Consider the following 24,213-nt stretch of genomic DNA (forward strand, 5'->3'; position numbering starts at 1 on the left):
CTTTTACAAGCAGTGGGAGGGAACAACCCCCCTCCCATGGTTTTCTACGCTCTGCTGTCCCAACAGGGAACCCAAGAATGCAGATGGTGGTTCCAGAACAGCTCCAATCATCTCTATTGCCTAAAAAACAGGAAGCTACAAGCATTTCATGAATTAGATTTCGCCAGATATAAACAGCGCCATTGGGAAATCAGTGAAGCATTTTATCACATCAATCTTGGTGTGGTCAGATGCTTTGAGGGCAGAGAAGAGATCTAGGGTCTAATAGACCCCATTTTTTTCAAAAAAGAGTACCTGTCACTACCTATTGCTATCATAGGGGATATTTACATACATATCCCTGAGGTAACAATAAAATAAATAAATACAAATAAAATAAAAGGAACAGTTTAAAAATAAAATAAAAGCGTCGGTCTGGTGTTAAATGTAAACAGAAATTGCACCATGCATGTGAGGTATCACCACGAAAGTCAGGTCGAGTGCAGTAATCTTAGCAGTAGACCTCCTTTGTAAATCTAAAGTAGTAACCTGTAAAAGAAGTTAAAGGCTTTTAAAAATGTATGTAGTTAGTCTTTTTTTTGTTTTTGTTTTTTAAAATTGCGTTTGAAAAATCCCTGCCCAAATACTGTGTGGAAAAAAAATTGTTCACCATTTTAATCACAGTAATTTTCTACTAATTTTCATGTAAACAAAAAGCTTGCTGTGGGGGCACTCAACAGGAGGGAGGGGCCAGGAGCACCAAAGAGGCACTCGAGAAAAGGAGGATCTGGGATGCTCTATGCAAAACCACTGCACAGAGGTGTTAAGTATGACATGTTTGTTATTTTTAACTAAAAAAACCCTCAGAGTATAACTTTAAGGATGCTTCTGCCTGTGCTCTAGTTCCCTGTGTACCTCCAGTGTGTTCCCTTGGTGACCCAGCCCACTCCTGACCTGATCTCGAATCCTGCTTTTGTCTTGTCGCTAGTTCCTGACTCGGCTCGTTACCTGACTTTGTCTCTGCTCATGATTTGGTACCTCGCTGCCCGCCTGTTAATGACCCTGTCTAATCCTGTGACCGCGCTTTCGTCTCTGATCCTGGCTGTTTGCTGTCACAGTTCTGCACCCTGCTGAGTGTTCCTGGTGCAAGTCTGCTGAGCGTTCTGACCAGCCACATGTCCTGGCCTTGCAGCGCAAGTAGAGTGCTTCCTTAACCTCAGCTGAACTACTGCACAGGGCTACTGTTCCTGACCTTGTTCTCCTGTTTTCTTGGAACCACATTTCCTGCTGTAAGTCCCTCGATATACGTCTGCAGGCACTGACATTCCTCCTGTCCCTTGGCGCCCTCTGTTTCACTTCCAGTGGGGCATGGGCTGGAGAATCAAGAGAGGGCGGCCTCATCCCTTCAGTCTCTTCTCAGGTACATGACAGCTAAGGTCTCAGATAAAACTTAGCTTACTGCTCTATGCTATACAGTGTGCGAATTCAGATCCCCTCCACCTGCCTTCTGGAGAAACAGCCTTTATCCTGTGCACTTTGAATGGCTGTAGAGGAGAGAGGGCTGTAGATAAACAGGTACAACTCATGTAGAAGCATTTGTTTCATTTCTGTATATCACCTAAGGCTTGTCACTTAAAGTGGTTCTGCACCTAAAAAAAAAAATATTAAAAGCCAGCAGCTACTAATATTGCAGCTGCTGACTTTTAATAAAATCACACTTACCTTTCCCAGGGTCCAGCGATGTCGGCGGCAGATGACGAGCGATCGCTCGTCTCGCTGCTGCCACCGCCGCCATCCTCTGTCAGGGAATCGGGAAGTGAAGCATTGAGGCTTCACTGCCCGGTTCCCTACTGCGCATGCGCGAGTCGCGCTGCGCGTCTCTTCTGGTCCCCGCAGTGTCCTGGGAACTGTGTGTTTCCCAGAACACAACGGGGGGGGGGCGTCTGCGGGAGTCTGCGGCGGTCTGCCCGGAAGTGGGTGCAGATACCTGGATTATCCAGGTAACTGCACCCCCCTCCCCCCTGAAAGGTGCCGATTGTGGCATCGGAGGGGGGGAGGGATCAGATTAGCGGAACTTCCCCTTTAGGGTGAAGAACCGCTTTAACTGAACATATGTAAGGGTTAACCACCACTTTAAGGAAATACTGACACTTGAATGAAATAGTTACTTTTATTTTATAAATAAACAATTTTATATGCTTTGCATACAGATCTAAAGAACAATCAATACATTTTCTTTTTGAATGCAAGTTATTATGTTAATCACAGTGTTATGAAACAGTTTATAATAATTTATTTTATTTATTCACCTTTTCTTTTAATATATTAGAGCACTATTTACAAAGCAATCCGTATTATTTAGTCTGTAGGTACAGAAGCTTGTTTTAAAGCCACATTAAAACATAATTAAAACTTCCATGAAATACTGTGCCTATAAAAAAGAATACTTATATTTACCTCTCCTGCCACCGAATACTGCTGAAGAGAAATCCCTGGATGAAGCTTCATCTGAAAGCAACATTTCTGGAAGTGGCAATCTCCTTAAGCCCCTGCTACACCAAGTAGTTTCTCATGCTAACTTCAACATTCAGGGCACAGTAGACATTAAGGCCAGCGGGAGGAACCCCTGAATGATGGAGGGACCTACGAGATCGAAAGTCCTGGAAGTGTCGGCAATTTATGCTTAGCAGCAACAAGAGGGTAAGGCCGCTCACACACTATTGGATTTTCTGCAGATTTTTGTATTCAGATTTAGGCTCCATGGACACTTGTTTTTCGGAGTTTGGGCATTTTTTTTAACAGCCCATATCCTATGTGTCCATGAACACATGGATGTTTTTGGATGTTTATCAGCAGCGGAGTTTATGGGCTGTTTCCTGAACGCTATAAAATCATAATAAAAAACTCTAACGTGGAAAACCGCTAAAAAAACGCTAATAATATTGCAAAAACTTTAAAAAAACGTTGAAAGACTCACTGCAAAGCTACTGCCGTTTTTATAACGTTATTTTAACATCCAGTGTGCTTGGAGCCTTACCAAAACCATATAGTGCAAGGGCCTGCCTAATTGTATACAAATTGAAACTCTTAAGGTTTGACCTCTTATTATATGGTTTTGGAAAATCTGAAGACAAAAATCTGCAGAAAATCTAATAGTGTGTATGGGGGTCTTAGTATTTGCTTTATTCTTTTATTCTTTACTGGCACAGCTTTTCTTAGAAGTTTTTGTTATGTAACAGTTACTCTACTCTGATTTGAAAGCAGGCCATCTTCATCCATGTTCCAGTTGGAAGACAATGAAGCCAGCTATTGGAGAGCCAGTTACAATAGCATGTCCTTTTTTAGCCTTGCAAATGTAGTTCAATAAGACGTCCAGCAAACACTCCTGCTGTTCCAATGATGCACACAAGCATGAAGACTGCAAGAAGGAGATGATCTAGAACCATTGCAGAAAATATCCATTCTTCTGAAGCCTGGAAAATAAATAAAAAAATATGTAATTAATAAAGACAATTAAAATAATCAGTTCAAGGACTGCATTTTCCAGAAGTGAAACATTTATAATGGAGAAGCAGTCATTACACACAAATATTTTATTGTGCTGGAAAAATCACCGTACAAGTGGGTAGCAGCCGTTTCCACATCTATGGAAAAACTGAAATTAGACCTGTCATCAGTAGTGTGGACATGTGTATACCACCAAAAGAAAGCTCTATTTGTGGGAAAAAAAAGGACATCAATTTTGTTTGGGTACAGCATCGCGTGACCGCACAATTGTCAGTTAAAGCGACGCAGGGCCGTATCACAAAATATGGCCAGGTCATTAAGGGTGTAAAGTGGTTAACCTCTTGCCGACCGCCTCACGCCGATATACGTTGGCAGAAGGGCTGGTACATGCAAACTAACGTACCTGTATGTGGCCCTTTAAGAGGAGGCAAGCTCCCTGAGTCAGGTCGTGGGTCGCGTGGATTTGATCGCCGCGGGGATACCCGCGATCGCCTCGCGGGGAGGAAGAACGGGAGATGCTAATGTAAACAAGCATCTCCCTGTTCTTCCTAGTGACAGTGTCACTGATCTCTGCTTCCTGTGGTCGGGAGCAGAGATCAGTGATGTGTAACACGCAGCTACGCCCCCCCACAGTTAGAAACACTCCTCAGGGCACACTTAACCCATACATTGCTCCCTAGTGGTTAACCCCTACACTTCCAGTGTCATTTACACAGGAATCAGTGCATTTGTATAGCACTGATTGCTGTATAAATGACAATGGTCCCAAAAATGTGTCAAAAATGTCCAAAGTTTCCGCCATAATATCGCAGTCATGATAAAAATTGTTGATCGCTGCCATTACTAGTAAAAAAAAAAAAAAAAAATTAATAAAATTAATAAAAAAGCCATAAAATGATCCCCTATTTTGTAAACGCTATAACTTTTGCGTAAACCAATCAATAAACGCTTATTGCAATTTTTTTAACCAAAAATATGTAGAAGAATACGCATCGGCCTAAATTGAGGAAAAAAATGTTTTTTTTTATATATTTTTGGGGGATATTTATTATAGCAAAATGTAAAAAATAATGATTTTTTTTCAAAATTTTCACTTTTTTTGTTTATAGCGCAAAAAATAAAAACCGCAGGGGTGATCAAATACCACCAAAAGAAAGCTCTATTTGTGGGAAAAAAAGGATGTCAATTTTGTTTGGGAGCTACGTCGCATGACTGCGCAATTGTCAGTTAAAGCGATGCAGTGCCGAATCGCAAAAAGTGCTCTGGTTAGGAAGGGGGTAAATTCTTCCGGGGCTGAAGTGGTTAAAGATGCGCTGATGACTCATAAGTCACTATTATGCCCGGTCTAAAGAAATATATATTATTTTAAATTCCAGCCAGCGGGTGGAGCCCTAGGCTAATTTTGCCATGTTTCTTCAACCTATTCTTATCAGCTTTGTTGCAAAATGACTATTGTTTACAGAGTTTAGTAGCTCAAGTTAAACTTTACACATACAATGAAAGGTTTAGTGCTGTAAAGCAGATTTAGTAAACAGCACATTGAAGTTTATACATCAAACCTTAAGAAAATGACAACCAAGGAAAGAGGGACAGAGAAATCTGATTCTAAATAAGGGACATTCCATCAAATTTTTTTTATTACTCGGGCTAGTGGCTGGGGAGTATAGTAAGTGCATTCCATATATATATATATAGTATACATTAACTTGCTATGTTTTTATCTTACAAAAAAATGTTTAATTTAAAGGAGTTGTAAAGTCTCAAGGTTTTTCACCTTAATGCATTCTATGCATTAAGGTGAAAAACCTTCTCTGGTGCAGCTGCCCCCCAAACCCCCCCCCCCCCCTCTTTTACTTACCTGAACCCAATATTTCCAGCGACGAGAATGAGCCCAGCAGCTCCAGCCGCTGTCTCGGGTCCTCACTGGATAGATTGATAGCAGCAGAAGCCATTGGCTCCCGCTGCTGTCAGTCAAATCCAGTGACATGGGGGGCGGGGCCGAGTCCTGCTTACTGTGTCAATGGACGCAGCAGCAGGACTCGGCAGCGTGCCTGCACGGGTGCCCCCATGGAAAGCGGCTGTCAGGGCACTCGAAGCACCACCGGGTGACCCCAGAAGAAGAGGATCAGGGCCACTCTGTGCAAAACTCTTGCACAGAGGAGGTAAGTATAACATGTTTGTTATTTTAAAAATACAATGAACCTTTACAATCACTTTAATACCACTGATTTCACAGATAACATGTATAACAATGTAGTACTATTAAGCCTTGTGACCCTCACTAAATGTATTTATTGACCCTTAAGGTGGCCATAGAGGGATAGACTTTCAATTCATGTGTGGGCATTTCTGCTAAACCACCTTGACGGATAAAAGCAGCTCGAGCAGCAACTGCAGCCAATGGCTGCAATGCTGATCAGTGTATTCTGCCAGCGAGGGAGTCCCCCTGCTGGCAGAATACAATAGCGCAGTGGGGAGTTTTGCCGCATTCACCTCAGATGTGTGGCCAGCTTTATCTTCTATTGCCGTGTAACTTTGGCAAAATGTAACTGTACTTTCTTTTACCTTATTTGACTCCTGGTCAGAACTCATGGATTCCGCAATATACTTGACTCCTTCTATAGCATTTTTAACATCAGCGTTCTTTAAGATTGGAGACTGGTATGTCACATTGGCAGGACCCAGTTTTCCAGAAATGTCTGATATATCGATATCTTCTGTAAAAATCTTCTTTCCTTTGTTCTCTTGTGCAGGACGTTTCATAGTAGAGAAAAACATCATATTTGGAATAGTTTCAATAAAAATCTAATGAAAAGAAAAGATATCTTTGGTTAAAAAATGCACTGCTAGTTACAAAACAGTTCTGTACGTACTGTATATGTTGCATGTTTTGTGCTTTACAGTGGTTATATCATAAATACCAAATGATGACATTAAATTAAATAAAAGGAAACTTTCCATGTAATTTGGAAGTATCAAATAATTTTATTGAAATTAAACAGTTAAAGGGGTTGTAAACCTTTTAGTTTTTTCACCTGGTGAAAAGGGTGAAAAAACACCTGGCAATGACCAGACCCCCAGCCCTTTCGTTTTACTTACCTGAGCCCTGGAACTTGACCCGGCGGGGGGTGTCCTGTTTCTCTGTCTTTGGTTCTCGGCTCTAGATTGGATAGATTGATTGCAGTGCAGCCATTTGCTCACGCTGCTGTCAATCAAATACAATGACATGGGGGCCGGGCCAAGTCATATAATTGGTGGCTATGGACGCTGAATGCTGGACTCTGGAGAATGCCCGCAAGGTAACCCCTTTTGGGAGAGCGCTTCTCCTAGGGGGTTATCTGATAAGAGGAGAAGCCGTGAGAGCCACCGGGTGACCCCAGAAGATGTGGTTCGGGGCCACTCTGTGCAAAACAAGCTGCACAGTGAAGGTAAGTATGATATGTTTGTTATTTAAAAAAAAAAAAAAAATCTAACCATTTCAATCACTTTAAGCTGGCATAATTTTTACATATAGACTTATTCAATGCTTTTGAGGTTTTATAAACGATTTGGGTAACAAACTTTGTGGTGGATAAAAATTAGCTGACTTTACCCTTGATTTTCAAAGTTTAAATTGGTACAATTATAAAGTAAATAAAGTACATATTTTAATTTTAATGCAGCTTAAAGGGATTGTAAAGTTAATTTTTTTTTTTTTAAATAACAAACATGTTATAATTACCTCCACTGTGCAGCTCGTTTTGCACAGAGTGGCCCCGAACCTGCTCTTTTGGGGTCCCTCTGCGGCTGTCTCTGCTTCCTCCCGCAGGTACTTCTCACGTTCATGTGAGCTCCCTCGCATGGTGAGAAGCACCTGCGGGCACGCTCCCGTGATACAGCCGGCGGCTATAGCCGCTCGCTGTATCACACGGCCCCACCCCCCAGCGCTCCGCGCCAGTGGATGTGATTGACAGCAGCGTGAGCCAATGGCTGCGTTGCTTTCCATCCATCCACTCCAGCCAAACAGCGGCCAGGCTGAGTGGTGAAGAAGGATGGCGGGGGCGAGCGCGGGATTTTTGAGGGGTGAGGTAAGTAAAACGGGGGGACTGGAGGTGCCGGCACTGTCAGATGTTTTTTCACCTTAATGCATAGAATGCATTAAGGTGAAAAAACATTTACCTTTACAACCCCTTTAAATATTTCTAAGTCTATAGAAAATAGTTGAATATACTGGCTAGATGCAATTTTTACATAAGATATCTAGGCAAGTCTGTTCCCAGACAAATAATATAACAAGGGGCAACAAGGTCTATTCCAGCGCTGCTGATAACAAACCTGGCAGTTTTATTTAGGCCCCCAGATTAAGATTTTTTTTTTTCGATGCAGCGGAGAAGAGTTAAAATATTCTCACTTCTTGTGGGGCGGCCTTGATATACAATGAGGGAAATAGGGTGGTGGGGGGGGGATAAAGTAAATTATATTTTTCTATAGTGGGGAATGGTTCAAATCTATTTTTTTTAAAATGCTGACTATGACACCATCAGGAGCATTATACCTCACTCCTTATGTGCTTTACACTATGAAAAACAGGTGGTCAAATATGGAAATCCCATCTAAACAGTTGCAGTGATTGTTCTTTCTTCTAATACTTGCTCTGTGTTATTAGTACTTATCTTAAAGGTTTGCTCAATAACTACAACTTGCAATTGTGTTCTTAGATATAATTACTGTATTTTCAGTTTTTTTTGGCCATTGTACTTTACTGTAAGAAGTGTATTGTATGTGTCAGGGCTTTTTTTCAGCTGGAACTTGGTGCTCAGTTCCACCACCTCTGACTCAGGCCCTCTGCTCCCTGCTCACCACTATCACTTTTGTAAACACAAAAGTCTGGCTTGTCTCCCAAGGGCTCCCACGGATCTGATCTCCTTACTGAGTGGCTCCTACTGAGTGCAGGATGGGGAAAAGGGAGATGCAGATGTTTGGGGTGCAGTGCGAATGCTGAAACCCCCACTGGTTGACCTCCCGACATGTGAGAGAGGCAGAGCCATCTACCATGTGCGGGCAGGTACTAGAGCCAGCTGGGTGCTTCATTCATGATCTTAAAGCGGTAGTAAACCCGCACATTTTTTTTTTTTTTTTTTAAACCTGCAAAGCAAAAGGCATAATGAGCTAGTATGCACCGCATACTAGCTCATTATGAAATACTTACCTTAGAACGAGGCCCCGACATCTGGCCCGATCCACGCCGAGGGAGCTGACATGCTCCCTCTGCGTTTCTTCCGGGTATCGCGGCTCCGGTGCTGTGAGTGTCCGGAGCCGCGATATCGTCACTCCCGCGCATGCGCGCGGGAGATTTCAGTCTGGCCGCTCGGCTGCTGCTGGATTTTGACGGCGAGAAACCCCTTGTGCGCATGCGCCGCTGCAGTCAGCGGCGCATACCGAGGGGAATATCTCCTAAACCGTACAGGTTTAGGAGATATTTTTTTTACCTACAGGTAAGCCTTATTATAGGCTTTCCTGTAGGTAAAAGTTAAAAATGTGGGTATACAACCACTCTAATACAGTAATAAAAGTAAGACATGTGGAAGATAGTGGAGCTTTTAAGGAGGGGGGTCACGGGGGCAATGGAGGGGGGTTGCATGCACAGGTCAGAGCTGAAGAGAGGTTAAAGTGAGATTTGGATGGAGACTGCAGAGGTAAGCAGCTGTGGAAGAAGGCTGAACTCTGCACTCTATGTATAGCGCACCCCCAAACTCTGCACTCTGTGTGTAACCCCCCAAACTTAATGCACACCTGGTATTTAAGGCCCTTTTAGGACCATTCCACTGTTATTTAAATTTGACCGCACACCAGTATTTGATGCAGTTTGGAGGGTGTATGTGTGTGGGTGTGTGTAAGTGGGGGGGTCGTGGTTGAGTTCCTGCACCTATTTCTGAGAAAAAAAGCCCTGGTATTTGTCTTTGATCACATTCATCCTATAATTTTAAAAACTGATATAAGACACAATCAAGTAGAGTACCTTTTTTACCCACTGAGGCATGATGTGAGTATTTGGGGTGCGGAAATGAGTGTTGATCACAATGACAGTGATGACGATGGAAGCTATCACAAACATCATTGTGAATAACATGTACTTTCCAATCAGTGGCACGGCACTCGAGGTGGATGGGATCAGCTCAACGATGACCAAAAGAAACACAGTCAGGGACAGCAAAACAGAGACGCTTAGAGTTATTTTTTCACCTAAAATAGAAAGTTGGTGGTTAGGTACACCTTTTATGAAAAATGTAAGGCCTTCATATTTCCAAATCAGTATACGCTAGTTAGCACCACCCTCCCAACATATGAGGCTAGGGGTTGCCCCACTAAATTTAATAAGAATTGTGAGGGACTGGCTTGTTAGCAAATTCCACATCCTTTACAAACTGATCATATTGAACACACCATTCTTACTATTGTTTTTTCTGTCATATTTTGTTAGACCATGTAGGATTCATTTAGAAGTGAGAAGGCCATTTCACTCTTTGTCGTCTATTGTGTACGTAGAACACCTTCACAACTGGACACTTTTCTGAAGCTCTTTTGGTAAGGTTTTATTATATGTTTACAGTTCTCTTTACCTAAACTTGTGAATCCTGCCCTCATATTTTGCTGTTAGGCCGCGTACACACGGGCGGACTGTTCGCCCAACTTTGTCCGCTGAACAGTGTTTGGGCGGACAGTCCGCTCGTGTGTGGGCTTTCAGCGGACAGTTTCAGCGGACAGTTTGACGAACAAGGTTTTTCGGAAATTCCGTAAAACTGTCCGCTGAAACCTTGTTTGAGCGAACAGTCCGCCCGTGTGTAGGCTTGTTCGTCACACTAAGTTCCGCGCATGCTCAGAAAGGATTTACACGCCGAAAGTTATAATGCAGTGTATAGGACGTCGTATTTTTCGTCCCGTCGTACGTGCCGTTCACGTCATCGCGCACGGTTTCAGCAAACTGTTCGTTCGTCGTGTGTGGGCATGTCCGTCCATGCTAATTTTGAGCGGACTGTTTGCCGAAACTGTTTGACGGACAAAGTTGGGCGAACAGTCCCCGCGTGTGTACGCGGCCTTACACATATACACTGTGTTGTCAAAAGTATTGGGATTCTTATCAAAAAATTAGCAAATACAGAGTATCAACTAGTGATAAATAAAGAGTTTAATAAACAAGTGTCCATGTGTATCAAAATGTATTCCATTAGTATTCCACAAACTGGATCAACTATCCACCATTCCCAGTGATAATAGAGTATAAAAAATCCAAATGAAAATTAAATTGCTAATTTTTTGATAAGAGTTTTTTCTTTGTTTATGAGACAGCACAACCTTTTACATGTTCAAATTTTTTAATTATCTCAATGTATCCAAGGAATGATAAAAGTGCAGCAGTCTACAAAAATAATTAGCGTGAGATTTTCACACACATTTCTAAAAGTATTGCGACGCCTGCCTTTACACACACATGAACTTCAAGGGCACCCCAGTCTTAGTCCGTAGGGTTCAATATTAAGTTGGCTCACCCTTTGCAGATAGAACAGCATCAACTTTTCTGGGAAGGCTGTCCACAAGATTTAGGGGTGTGTCTTCGGAAATGTTGGACCATTCTTCCAGAAGCACATTTTTGAGGTCAGGCACTGATGTGAATGAGAAGACTTGGCTCACAGTCTACACTCTAATTCATGCTAAAGGTGTTCTATTGGGTTGCGGTTAGGACTCTGTGCAGTCCAGTCAAGTTTCTCCACCCCAAACTCGCATATCCATGTCTCCATGCCATTAAAGTTCATGTTCGTGTAAAGGCAGGTGTCCCTAAATTTTTGATAATATAGTGTATATTTCTGTGGTGCTGCTATTATTTATAATGTGGATAATTGTACCATGTAACGCTGAATTGTATGTATTAATAAAAATATACTATTAAGTAAAAAAAGCACCCTTTCCTTTTGGGTAATTGCAACAGGAAATGGTGACTTCTAAGGTTTGTGGGTACCCAACTCACTATGTTTAAAAGACTAAGCAGAAATTCAAAACAGGTACCGAACGTCAAGACAATAGAGATTAGAGTACATGATCTTTATTTTCACTTGCATTCAGGACATGCAGATGTTGGTCACTTAGTGAATATATACCACCAGCATTGCTGAGAGGTTATGAAAATCACTTATTGTACAATACATACCTGAACCTGTGGGCAAATAGAACACCAAACCAGTAAGGAAGGAGAAGAGAAGACAGGGGATGATAACGTTGACAATGAAGTAGAGAGGAAGACGTTGCATGAGGAAATGATAGGTGATATCCAAGTATGGTGTGTCAGGACAGCAATCATAGACGACCCAATGCTTCCAGCATTGATAATCCTTCATTAACCATTCTCCACTCTCCATGAAGCTGCTCATATCAGGGCGGTCACTCTCCTGAAATAATTATTTTCAAAAATGTAAAGTGGTCAACTATCTCTGGAGCTAGCTATACTAGAGTAGCTGTGGCATAATTTAAAGGATAAAGACCATAACATTTTTTAGCAAAAGGGATGTTTGCCCAAGATTATATCCCAGTCCACACATTAGCAGTTGCCATATCTGTTCCCTGATCTAAAAATGTACATTTGGTGTGAATCTGAGAATGCATGAAGAAATTATTGATGCTGTGAGGACCTATTTTGACACTTTTGACTAATCATTGCATTAGAGGGAATAAAAAGCTTTCAGCAAGGTGGAGTCGCCGGCGACAGACATGTCCAGCTGAAGCTCCAAATCTCTCGGGACTCCTCGCTTGATAAAGGCACCCGTAAGGCATGGTAAACTGAAAATAATCTTACCATAAGCCTCCTCAGTGACCCTGGAATAAATAAAATGGTCTTTGGTGCTGCCTGAGGTAAAAATAAACTAAACAGGGCCAAGGATACACAATCAAGAGGCCCTGTAAAATGGCAAAGCCTCCTTCCTCACACACAGGCACATCTTGTGCTGCTAAGCAACTGCAGTTACCTCATGATGCCTATAATGACTCTGACCGTGAATACAGCACCACCTCACAAGAAAAAAAATCAGATTCCCTACATCCAAATATTTTGAGACAAAAAGAAAATATGTTACAGAAAGCCTTAAAGCAGTCCTCAGACTATATAACTGAAAGTCCCACAAAAGAAATCCGTGAGTTAGGTCAGCGCATTTCTGACCTAGAAATCAGAGTGGATGAAATGGAAACGCATGTACTGTCCCATACTAATGAATTAGAGACTCTTACGGAAGAAAACCTTAGAGCACATCGATCAAATCTTCGTATACGATGAATACTTGAGACTATTGTTGACCTTCATTCTACTATGACCGCACTTTTCCAAGAACTACTACCGGCAATCCCGGTAGATCGTTTGGAGATGGATAGGATTCACAGAGCTTTAACACCACGCAAACCAGAAGGTCCCCCTTGTGATATTACTGCGAAATTCCACTTCTATCGCACCAAACAACAAATCATGGCGGCAGCTAGAGCAAAAGATTCCCTCATCTTTCAAGACCATCCTTATCTCTTTATCAGCTTTTTGCTGACCTTTCCCCAATTACTGTGGCTAAACAATTTGCACTGAAACCCTTCATAATCTACAGCAACGCCAGATCCCTTATCAATGGGGATTCCCATTTTCTATCCGCTTTACCTATGAAGGTGTCAAACATTCCTGTAGATCCTCAGATGAACTACAAAACTCTCTACAAGAACTACATCTTATCTACATCTTATCGAAAGATCTTCCACTAGCCCTCATCGACTCACAACATCCAGCTCCCCTTAAGAATCCTCCAAATATGAAAAAGATAGAGGCCGACAAAATTCCTCTAAGAGAAGTCAATTCAATTCTCCTGATATAGATCCTGTAGACACAATGGACTGAATGACTTTCACTCCTCATCTTGAAGTATATTCAATCTTAAGGCTTTCTTTGGTCGCAACCACCTTCAGTATAATCTGATTACATTAATTAAAATAATACTGTTCTATTAAGTTTTGAACTTCCCCCATTTAACCCTCACAACCTCAGGTAAACATATTTTATGTTTTACCTATTTACCCCCTTTCTTTGTCTCAATTATAACCTTATTTCCTTATATTTATCTTAGAGTAAAATCAAGTTATTTTTTAAATGAAAGTACTTCTATTGTTTTATATTTAATGATCCTGTTTATCAATATCACTATTTTCCTTCTTCATTACTGGCAATCCTATGATAAGTAATATTGCTATGCAAACTATACAGCTTTTTATTTTAATGTATTTTTTTCCCTAGGGTTACCTGTATACTCACCTTACAGTATAGTTGTTTTATTTTTTGCCCTTGCTCATTTTTTATTTATTTTTTTCTTAACGGCCGAACTTGGGTGTCCAAGTATTTCTCTTTTTCTGTATATAGATCTAGGCCGTTGGGGTCTCGAGAGAGTGTCACTGCTCCCCCTATCTTTCTGTCCTAGGAGATAAACCTCCATTCTGACCTATTGGAGGACCTCCTCGGATACGTACTGGGCCTCTGAGTTAGCATTTTTTTTATGCACTCATTACGCCGCCTTTTTACGTTTCTTATTCGCACAATTTACGTACTATTATTTGACTATATTACTTGTACTTTCTCTTTCTTCCTATTTATTCTGTCTCTACTCCCCTCTTGGTTCTTGCCCTCCTGGGGTAATTGTGGACTCACAATCTATGAATGCAGAATACTACAATATTGCCTTTAAGATTTACCGATGGCCCCCTTAAATGTCCTTACGTTAAACGTACAAGGTTTAAATATCCCACAAAAGTAAACTAAAGTGTTTCGCTCTTTAGCTTCCTCAAAAGCACATGTTATATGCAGGGGAGGGCTGGGCCAGGGGGCAGGGATGCAATTGCTAGGCTTGTGCAATTCGTTTCGTAACGAATCGAAATTCGGCCGAATTTTGCATCTTTTGGACATTCGGATGCATCCGAATGTCCGAATAAAAAAATAACAAATTACAACGAATACGAAAGAAATATAACGAATGAATTTGAATGCATTCGACATGATTCGAAATGATTTCAACCGCATTTGAAATTATTTCAACATGATTCGACATTATTTCAACTGCATTCGAAATGATTTCAACATGATTCAACATTATTTCAACCGCATTCGAAAATATTTTGTGACCCGACTTTAGGGCCATATATCTCGGGGTCACTTGGTGCTAGACACTTCAAATTTGGATATGTTGTAGAGCTGGTATTGTGTTTGCATACCAAATTTGGGGTTTTTAGCTATAAGTGACCCCGAGATATGTGGCCCCAAAATCAGGTCGCAAAATGTCATTCTCTGCTCTATTAACTAATAACATTTTGCGACCCGATTTTGGGGCCACATATCTCGGGGTCACTTATAGCTAGAAACCCCAAATTTGGTATGCAAACACAATAGTAGTAGCACTACAACATATCCAAATTTGGAGTTTCTAGCACCAAGTGACCCCGAGATACATGGCCCTAAAGTCGGGTCACAAAATATTTTCGAATGTGGTTGAAATAATGTCGAATCATGTTGAAATCATTTCGAATCCGGTAGAAATATTTTCGAATTTCGTTGAAATATTTTCGAATGTGGCCGATTTTTTGAATTCGGTAGAAAACTAAACGAAATCCGAAAAACGAATTTAAGGAAGTTAACGAATATAACTAAACAAAATTAATGAATTAACGAATTAAAACGAAACGAAACTAAACAAATTTTTTCCTTTTGCACATGTCTAGCAATTGCCCCCTGGGCTGCTCTGATATGCGGTGGCAAAGGCTGCTGTGTCGTCAGCTCAAAACCGCAACATGCACAGTTCTTGAGCTGGCAGAGTCCAGTACTGTGAGCCAGCGATGTCTTCATGTCAGGGCTGACAGTCTGTGTTACACAGCACAGCCCCGCCCAGCCCCTCCCTACTCCACACCATTGGCTGGCAGAGGCTGGACCTGCTCTCTGCTCAATCTGAGCAGTTGGCTGGAATCCAGTAAGGCTCCTGGGAGGCTGGGACCATCCAAGTAAGTGAGCTCCTCCTCTCTCCTCCTCTCTGCAGCCAAAAAGTTTTTTTCTATCAGCCTGTGCCAGTACCTACCTTGCCCTCCTAGGGCTAGATGGTATGATGTGGGCTCTCACTGACATGCTGCAGTTTGGCTGCAGTGCTGGTGTACTGGCAGTCATCCTGCATGTTGCCCCTGGGACATAGAGGATGCACATTTTTACTGCATGTTCTGAAAGTGCACAAAACATCCTGCATGCTGCATGTTTGGTGCACTTTCAGAACATGCAGCAACAATGAGTAACCTAAAAGAAGTCTGAGGGGGTGTGACACCCGCCAGTACACCCGCACTGCAGCCAAACCGCAGCACACCAGTGTGAGCCTAAATGCTTGTATTCACTTGCAGCAGCCACTGCCACTCCTCTGAAAAGTAATCCATGCTCAGGTCACTTTTCAGAGGCATTTGACAGGCAGTGAATAGTTGATATCACATTTCATCCTGCAGGTAATGACACAGTTCACTTTGAACTCCACCTTATTTCCATTACTCTCTGTAGGTATTAGATGTGGTCTCACCTTTTTGTTTGCACATCTAATACCAAAGGGTACTTTCACACTGGGGCGATGTGGGCGGTAGTGGTACAGCGCTGCTCATTTTAGTGGCGCTTTATCATTGTTTTAGTGGCGCTAGCGGGGCACTTTTAACCCCCACTAGTGGCCAAAGAAAGTGTTAAAAACGGTCGTGTTGCATTCATTTCAATGGGCTGGGCACCTCTCCCAAACCGCCCCAATAATGCTGCTTGCTGGACTTTTCAGAATGTCCTTCAAGCGCACCGCCCCAGTGGGAAACCTGGGGTGGCATAAGAAGTGCTTTACAGGTGCCTGTACAGCGCCTTCAGTGTTAAAGGACCCTAAAGAGAGTTCTGGAAATAAGGTGGAGTTCAAAGTGAATTTCTACACCTAAGTGGAGCCCCCCTTTCAGAAGATTTGAGGATATTATTAAACCCAGAGACTGGTGGACTTAGGCAACAATAGACAGATTGAAATTCTGCCGGTTCAGCAGACATTTCAATCTATCTCTGTGCAGACTGGTTCTACAGAATTTGACTCCATCAACTGACAGTACAACCAGCGTGTCTTTATGTTTTTTAGCGATCAGTGCTGGCTGCTATAGCTGCCAGCAGTGATCACTGTATTCTGATGGCTTGGAAACTTTCACCTCAGAGCACACACCAACACACGGCTCTTACGGAAGCTTGGTAATTCAAGTTCTGGGCTTCCCTAACATTATAGCCCTGTGGGGCTGTGACCAAGTCTGGGCAAGAGCTGGGTTATGACATTACTTACCTCATATCCCTGCCACTCCTAAACCTGCTCCACTGCAGCACCAGGCCCACAATGCCCTTAATCTGGCCTGTGCTCCGGCATGCGCCTGCATGTGCATTTCTTACTATCTGCAATTGAGACAGGAGGAACCTGCACCCTGGTGAATCTGGTGTTCATGCCGGGGAGACAGCAGGACTTGCGTGTTTAGCTTGCTGCGCTCACTGCTGTGACTCTCAACTACTCTGCTTGCTTGGCTTGCCCAGTGGTGTGGTGCTCACTCACCAGAGAAGCTCTGGACTCCACAGGTAGTGCTTAGTATGGTGGCAGTGGCAGCACAGTCTTTAGTCTTCATCTTCCTGCAGTCTAATTGGTCTGTGTACTGGGTGTGGGGAAGGGGCAAGCTCTTTTTCTCAGTCTCTCTGGGGGCAATCATGCAGTCTCTCTCTGAGAGACTGCTCCATTCTCTGAGAGACTGCTCCACTTCACACTGCCTGTACAGAGACTGACTGCTTCATAGTGCCTGCACAGAAAGTGACTGCTCTCTCTGTGCAGGCAGTGTGAAGCGGGGTCTGTGCAGGCAGTGTGAAGCGGGGTCTCTCTCTGTGGAGGCAGTGTGAAGCGGGGTCTGTGCAGGCAGTGTGAAGCGAGGTCTCTCTCTGTGGAGGCAGTGTGAAGCGGGGTCTGTGCAGGCAGTGTGAAGCGGGGTCTCTCTCTGTGCAGGCAGTGTGAAGCAGTCTCTTTCTCTGTGCAGGCAGTGTCAAGCAGTCTCTCTCTCTTTGGGGCAATGTGGAGCAGTCTCCCTCTCTCTCTGTACGGGGAATGTGGTGTAGATGGGTGGGGAGCTGATTCAGTGGTTCAATGGGCCACTTGACTGGACTTGCCGCCCAGGCCTAAGGCTGGCAGCCCTCCCCTGGTTATATGCCTTCAAGAAACCCATTTCGCAGATAAGGCAACCCCTAAATATTTTGGTTCAGCTTATCCCCAAGTTTTCACAGCCTCTGCCAAAACGAAACAACAAGGGGTGCTAATAGCGTTTCATTGTACTACACTCTTTTCCCTTCTGACAGAGATCAAAGACCCAGAAAGTCGCTATCTTTTACTCATGGGATATCTATTCAATTCTCTAATCACAGTGGTATCTTACTATGCGCCTAACAAAATTCTATCCTTATTACTCTCCCATTTATTACAGGTAATTGATACTCATAAAAACGGGCACACTTTTAATTTGTGGAGATTCTAAACAAGTCCTTTATCCTTTTTTAGATAAATCCTTGCATCTAGTTCTCAATCTCGTAAGTTCCAACAACTTCTTCAACCACACTCTTTATTAGATTCTTGGCGTGAAATCAATCCTGCTAGGTGCCAATTAACTTTTTATTCTCATCCCCATAAATAATTTTCCTGTAATGATCACATTTTGATCTCAATAGGCATACCCCCTGAACTCTTTTCTTCATCTATTATCCCTTTTACATGGACTGACCACTTTCAACTTTCACGTCTCTAATACCCAAAACACAAAATTCTACATGGCATATTAATGACTCAATCTCACCCATCATACTCCTCTGATCTAGAAATAGCCATAAAAGATTACCTGGTCAATAATGAGACCCCTGATATATCCCCATTTACCCTATGGGAAGCTCATAAACCTGTTCTTCGTGGGGTTTGTAGACACCAAGTCTCATTTCTTAAGAGAAAAAAAACGACAACTAAAACAAAAATTAGAAGCAGTATTTAATACATAGCACACATCATTACTCAACCTTGACATTAAGGTACTAGTGAAAGTCTTAGCGACCCGCTTAAATAGTGTAAAAGGTTCTTTAATAAATAAAGATCAGGTTGGCTTTATCCCACAGTGGCAATTGGTAGATAATGTATGCAGGACTACGTTACTAATTTTAATCAGCTAAATTGCGACAAATACCCATCTGTTTTTTATCTTTAGATATCAAAAAAGCATTTGATACAGTTCTGTGGCATGACATTTTGTCCTACAGCGTTGAGGATTTGGTCCTCATTTTCTTAGCTGGGTCTCCTCATAATACAAAAATCCCAAAGCTTATGTTAAATATGCTGGATATAATTCAAACCTATTTGACATCTGTAGGGATATGCGTCAGGGATCTCCACTTTCCTCACTCTTATTTTCCCTACTTATTGAACCCCTTGCTCAATCAATCTGTACCTCTATTAAAGATCTAGATTTAGCTGGTCACCAACATAAACTTTGCCTATTTGCTGATGATAGCTTAATCTTTATGTGATCCCCTCATATTTCTGCTCCTAATCTTATAAGTAAACTTCATCACTTTTCTCACGTATCTAGTCTAATTATTAACTCTCAAAAATCTATAGCCTTAAATATATCTTTACCTCCTCATATTTTACAAGAAGTGCAAACATCCCTTGCTTTCTCATGGTCCACTTTACGCCTTCTTTACCTAGGGATTACTCTCACATCCAATCTTTCTGACATTTTCACTGGCAATTATCCTCAAATTTTGCATCAAATATCTAATCTTCTGACACAATGGTCCTCTCTACCATTATTTTGGATAGGTAAAATTAACATAATAAAGATGGCTATACTGCCCAAAATTCTTTGTCTTTTTCGAGTTTTACCTATCCCTGTTCCAGCATACTTTCTCTGAATACTATAACGTAAGGCATTAACTTTCGTTTGGGGCTGCTTAAAACCCCATCTGCCCAAACACACTCTTTACCTTGCAAAGCCCTAAAAGGGCTTTCCTAATTTTACCACCTTTTACCATGCAGCTCAATTAGCCCATATCCCTAAATATCATGCAAAACGTGAAATTCCGCTTTGGGTTGCAATGGAATCAATAGATTGCGACCCACTTTCAATAACCAACCTTGTATGGTCTAATTCCTTCAACCATAAACAACTCAATAATCCTATAACTAAACATACACTTGCCATTTGGTATACATTTAAATTAGTTCAGTTAAGCTTTGAAAATAAAAGATAAAGGTAGTTGGTGGTCATGCACAACTGCTCCAGATTCTGTTCCAGTTTTGTTGAATTCCTCTCAATGGTGACTAAGTTACCTTATGAGGACACTGTGAGTTGATTGACTAAAGGATGCTGATTAAGGCCTGATAATCTCTGGGTTCTGGTGAGTATGAATCCCTTGTGGGTGTGTGGAGCATGAGGTGGAAAAAGCATTTGGTGAATGGTGCTTTTATAATTTCTCTGCTATATATACCATCGATGTCCACTAGAGACTCTTTATCAAACCTCACTAGTCTTTTTCCTTATTGTATACGATATATGGTAGTGACCATATATAATTAGTCAGTTTTATTTTAACTGATGAGAGCGCCGCTTTGATGTTTTATTTGTTACTCTTGTAGAGTCTTACATTTTTACATCTTTTGCTTATATATTTTCAGGCCTATTGCTTCATATTTAAAGCGGAGTTCCACCCTAAAGTGGAACTTCCGCTCATCGGAACCCTCACTCCCTCCGGTGTTACATTTGGCACCTTTCAGGGGGGTGCAGATACCTGTCTAAGACAGGTATTTTCACCCACTTCCGGGCATAGACTCCCACAGGACTCTATGCCTCTTCCTGTCCTGCCGCGCTGTCTGCTGGGACACACACGGGTCCCAGAGACAGCGCGGACCATTTCCATTGTGCTGTGTGACTCACGCATGCGCAGTAGGGAACCAGGAAGTGAAGTCGCAATGATTCACTTCCTGATTCCTTGACCGAGAATGGCGGCGGCAGCAGCTGAGAGCCGAGCGATCGATCGGCCTCGGCTGCCGACATCGCTGGACTCCAGGAACGGTAAGTGTCCATTTATTAAAAGTCAGCAGCTGTAGTATTTATAGCTGCTGGCTTTTAATAATTTTTTTTCAGGTGGACTCCCTCTTTAAGCTGATAATATAAGGAAAAACCCTCATGAGCTGCAGGAAACGCAAATACATTTGGTTTTCAATGTAGCTATGGCTGTAATACTCATTCTATCTCCAGTACTGTCCTCCACAGACTCACTACCCTGTGATTAAGCACTGATTACTTTTTCCTAGGTTGAGTATTCAATATACTTCCTGTAAGGACTTCAAGGACCTGCCACCTAGGGGTACGTCAATAAAGCTTTCCTGGGCTCACAGAAGAATGTAGCAGGAAATGCTAGAGGGGTGACAGCTGCTTACAGTGAAGACGTCCACAGACAGATGGTTAAAGCAAGCAACAAAGAGTGTCAGTAGGCTAATGGTCAGAATAGGCACAGAAAAAAACATATCTTAAATGGAAATAATCCTAGTCATGAACAGGCAAAATAAGTAATTTAAGACATGAGCTTGTAGACCCTCATAACCTGATAATCAGACATGGAATCCATGTTCAGCAGTATATTTAGGTACTTCCCTGATTAGAGTAGGTGAGCATGCAGATATCTAAGTGGCAATGCTGAATAAAGACCAACAAATGGTAAAGGTTCAGGGCTGTTAGTTGCACCTACACACCAATCCTAATGTAACACAATGTTAAAGAGGAAGTAAACCCTGATGAGTTTACTTCCTCTTTCATTCCCTGCAAAGGTAAAGCATAACGGACTACTATGCATCGCATAGTAGTCCATTATATGTCACTTACCTGACACAGGAGCCAGAGATGTCACCGCTGTCCCCTGTAGTCCGGCGCATCCATCTTCTCGGTGGGTCTCGCCGCTCCGCCGCTGTCATTTGGCGAAGCCGCGATGACGTCACTCCCGCGCATGTGCACGGGAGCCGCCACTCGCAGCATATCGCCGTTGACGGCGGCGCGCTCAATGCACCTGCGCGCCACTGTCTACGGCGCATGCGCCGTAGACAGCTGTGCCTGTCTTTCGGTAAATATCTCCTAAACCGTGTAGGTTTAGGAGATATTTCTTGGACCTACAGGTAAGCCTTAATCTAGGCTTACCTGTAGGTCAAAGTGTGTTGTAAGGGTTTACAACCACTTTAATAGTATTGGTAGGATGGATAAATAGTTTTATTTAACTTAAATACTTACCTTCCTCTGAGAAAGTGTTGCTTTTGCTGCACTGGGATCCCTCTAGTGCTTTTCACATGCCCCAAAGTCTTGGCATAGTCACATGATTTTTGGACAGGATCATGTAATCTGAACCTCCCATTCAAGAGAGATCATCTAACAAAATGCCTATGGACTGGCATCAATGATCATTAGGCATATCATACAGTATTTGGCTGATAAAGTACACATTAAGGCCTATGAGCAGTTTTTTTTAAGCCATATAGGAGAATTTCAAAAACTTACTGGATTTATAACAACAGCTGTTCCATCATAGCTCCATGTTCCAAGCTTCATGCTGCAGTTCTGCTGGTCAAATGGGAAATAAGTGACTATCATTTCACAGTAGATTTTGAAAATAGCTGGTGGAGTCCATACAATTTTCCCTGTGTAATCCAGAAGGGCCTTCGTTTCCTGGACTATTGCAAAATCACCATCTGCACTGTAAATAACCAAACCGTACAAATAAGATAATTTCCACTCAATCAGTTTATATGTAATGTTTTAAAGTAAGATGAGTTTTGTTTATTACAAAATTCTGAATGACTATGCAAATTATAAAGCTAGAGTAATAATATGATTATATTTTTGGAGTGTAAATTACCTTGGTAACTGGTCCAGATTAAAGCCAATTTTTTTTACTTTGAATGGAGGAAATTTCCCTTCACTTCCTGTCCCAGAAATACAGTACTAAGTGAGAGAAGATCTCTACAAAGTGAAGGGATTGTCTCTCGTATACAGTTGTCACCAGAACAAGTTTACCCATTGGAAGATTTACTCACATCTCCTGGTCCCATGCCCGAAAAATGTGGAATTTTCATTGTGATCTGTGCTGATGACAATGGTCACCAGGTTAAATAGAGAGGGTTAATCTCCTCAAATGGGACACAGTCAGCAATGGAACCCAGACCATGGTTCTAGCCCATCACCATCCTTACTTAAAAAATATATTTTATTCATATTTACAGGAATTATCTATTGTTGCTTTAGCTTTAGGTACAGAGTACATGTTCTTTGTATAGTTTGTAATTACTAAGTACAAGGCGGCAGCCATAGTTGTTCACTGCATAAACAGACTCTTTTCCCTACTTTGCACTGCTACACAGTGGGTTTGCTTTACTGTTCTTCTCACAGTGCACATCTATGAATCAGATGTCAACCTGAAAACAACACCCTCCTTACATAGTTACATCAGTCAGGTTTAAAAAAGACACAAGTTCATCTACTCCAACCAAATAAATAAAAAATAATATCATGCAATCCCATATACCCAATCCTATACCCACAGTTGATCCAGAGGAAGGCGAAAAACCCCAGGATAGCATGATCCAATTTGCTACAGCAGGGGAAAAAAAACATTCTGATCCCCCGAGAGGCAATCTGATTTCCCCTGAATCAACTTTACCTATAAATGTTAGTCCCCATTTATATTATGTATATTTAGGCTGGGTTCGCAAAAGCAGGAGATTTTGACCAGCTCTCTATGGAGCTGGTTCACATATCTCCGCAGCAGGTCCGATGCGTTTTACACAAAAATGCTGTGAGTCTTTTGGTCCGTTTCTGGTCCAAATTCATCCCAAAATTCGGGCTGAAATCGAATCTAAACCAGGACACACCGGACCCCTGTTGCGAGATGGATGTGGTGATGGTGTGAACCCAGCCTCAGGAAAGAATCCAGGCCTTTCTAGTTCCCTGATATCCTTTTTGTAAACTGGTGCCAAAAACTGAACTACATACTCCAAATGAGGTCTTACTAATGGTTTGTACAGGGGTAAAATTATATCTCTCTCTCTGGAGTCCATACCTCTCTTAATACAAGAAAGGACTTTCCTCGCTTTGGAAACCGAAGCTTGGTATTGCATGCTATTATTGTGCTTATGATCTACTAAAACCCCCAGATCCTTCTCAGCTACGGATCCCCCAGTTGTACTCCCCCTAGTATGATTCATGCATATTTTTCATGTGTGACTGATATCTTGTTGCTGTCAATTTGGATCAATTAATCAGATAGTACTGAAGCCAGAAGATCAACTTAACAGTCAGGCAACTAGCGTACTGAAAAGGAGGTCAACAATGGCAGTCCTTGTATATCTCTGATGGCAGGTAAACTTTGAACATAGTTTAAGGAGGCGTCCCTGTGCTCTCAGTTTATTAACTACTGTATAGTTACCAACATACACTCATCAGCCACTTTATTAGGTACACAAAATTAGAAAAAAGGGTAAACTGCGCTATTTGAAAACCCTCCCTATAAGCAGCAACTCAGATCGTAATACTCCGATACTATAAACAATAAAAAAAGAAGAGCTGCGCTAAAAACAAAAAAGTGTTCTA

At 42.0% G+C, this 24,213-nt stretch overlaps 1 protein-coding gene across 2 annotated transcripts in view; it reads right to left on the bottom strand.

The window, feature by feature from the left end:
* Positions 1 to 2,130: 2,130 nt before the first annotated feature.
* The window catches only part of LOC143924026 (acetylcholine receptor subunit alpha-1-A), a 52,937-nt gene continuing 30,854 nt past the window's right edge, over positions 2,131 to 24,213 (bottom strand). For both annotated transcript variants that reach the window (XM_077448049.1, XM_077448050.1), the window contains exons 5-9: positions 22,126 to 22,321; positions 11,669 to 11,906; positions 9,485 to 9,708; positions 6,052 to 6,291; positions 2,131 to 3,452 (exon numbers count right to left, since the gene is read on the bottom strand). In XM_077448049.1, the coding sequence (XP_077304175.1) occupies positions 3,321 to 3,452; positions 6,052 to 6,291; positions 9,485 to 9,708; positions 11,669 to 11,906; positions 22,126 to 22,321 (1,030 nt within the window). In that variant the 3' untranslated portion in view covers positions 2,131 to 3,320. The remainder of the gene's footprint in view (positions 3,453 to 6,051; positions 6,292 to 9,484; positions 9,709 to 11,668; positions 11,907 to 22,125; positions 22,322 to 24,213) is intronic.

Source organism: Lithobates pipiens, unplaced genomic scaffold (genome assembly GCF_037356315.1).
Source record: "Lithobates pipiens isolate NorthernLeopardFrog02 unplaced genomic scaffold, aLitPip1_a1.2 Scaffold_22, whole genome shotgun sequence".
Classification (NCBI taxonomy): domain Eukaryota; kingdom Metazoa; phylum Chordata; class Amphibia; order Anura; family Ranidae; genus Lithobates; species Lithobates pipiens.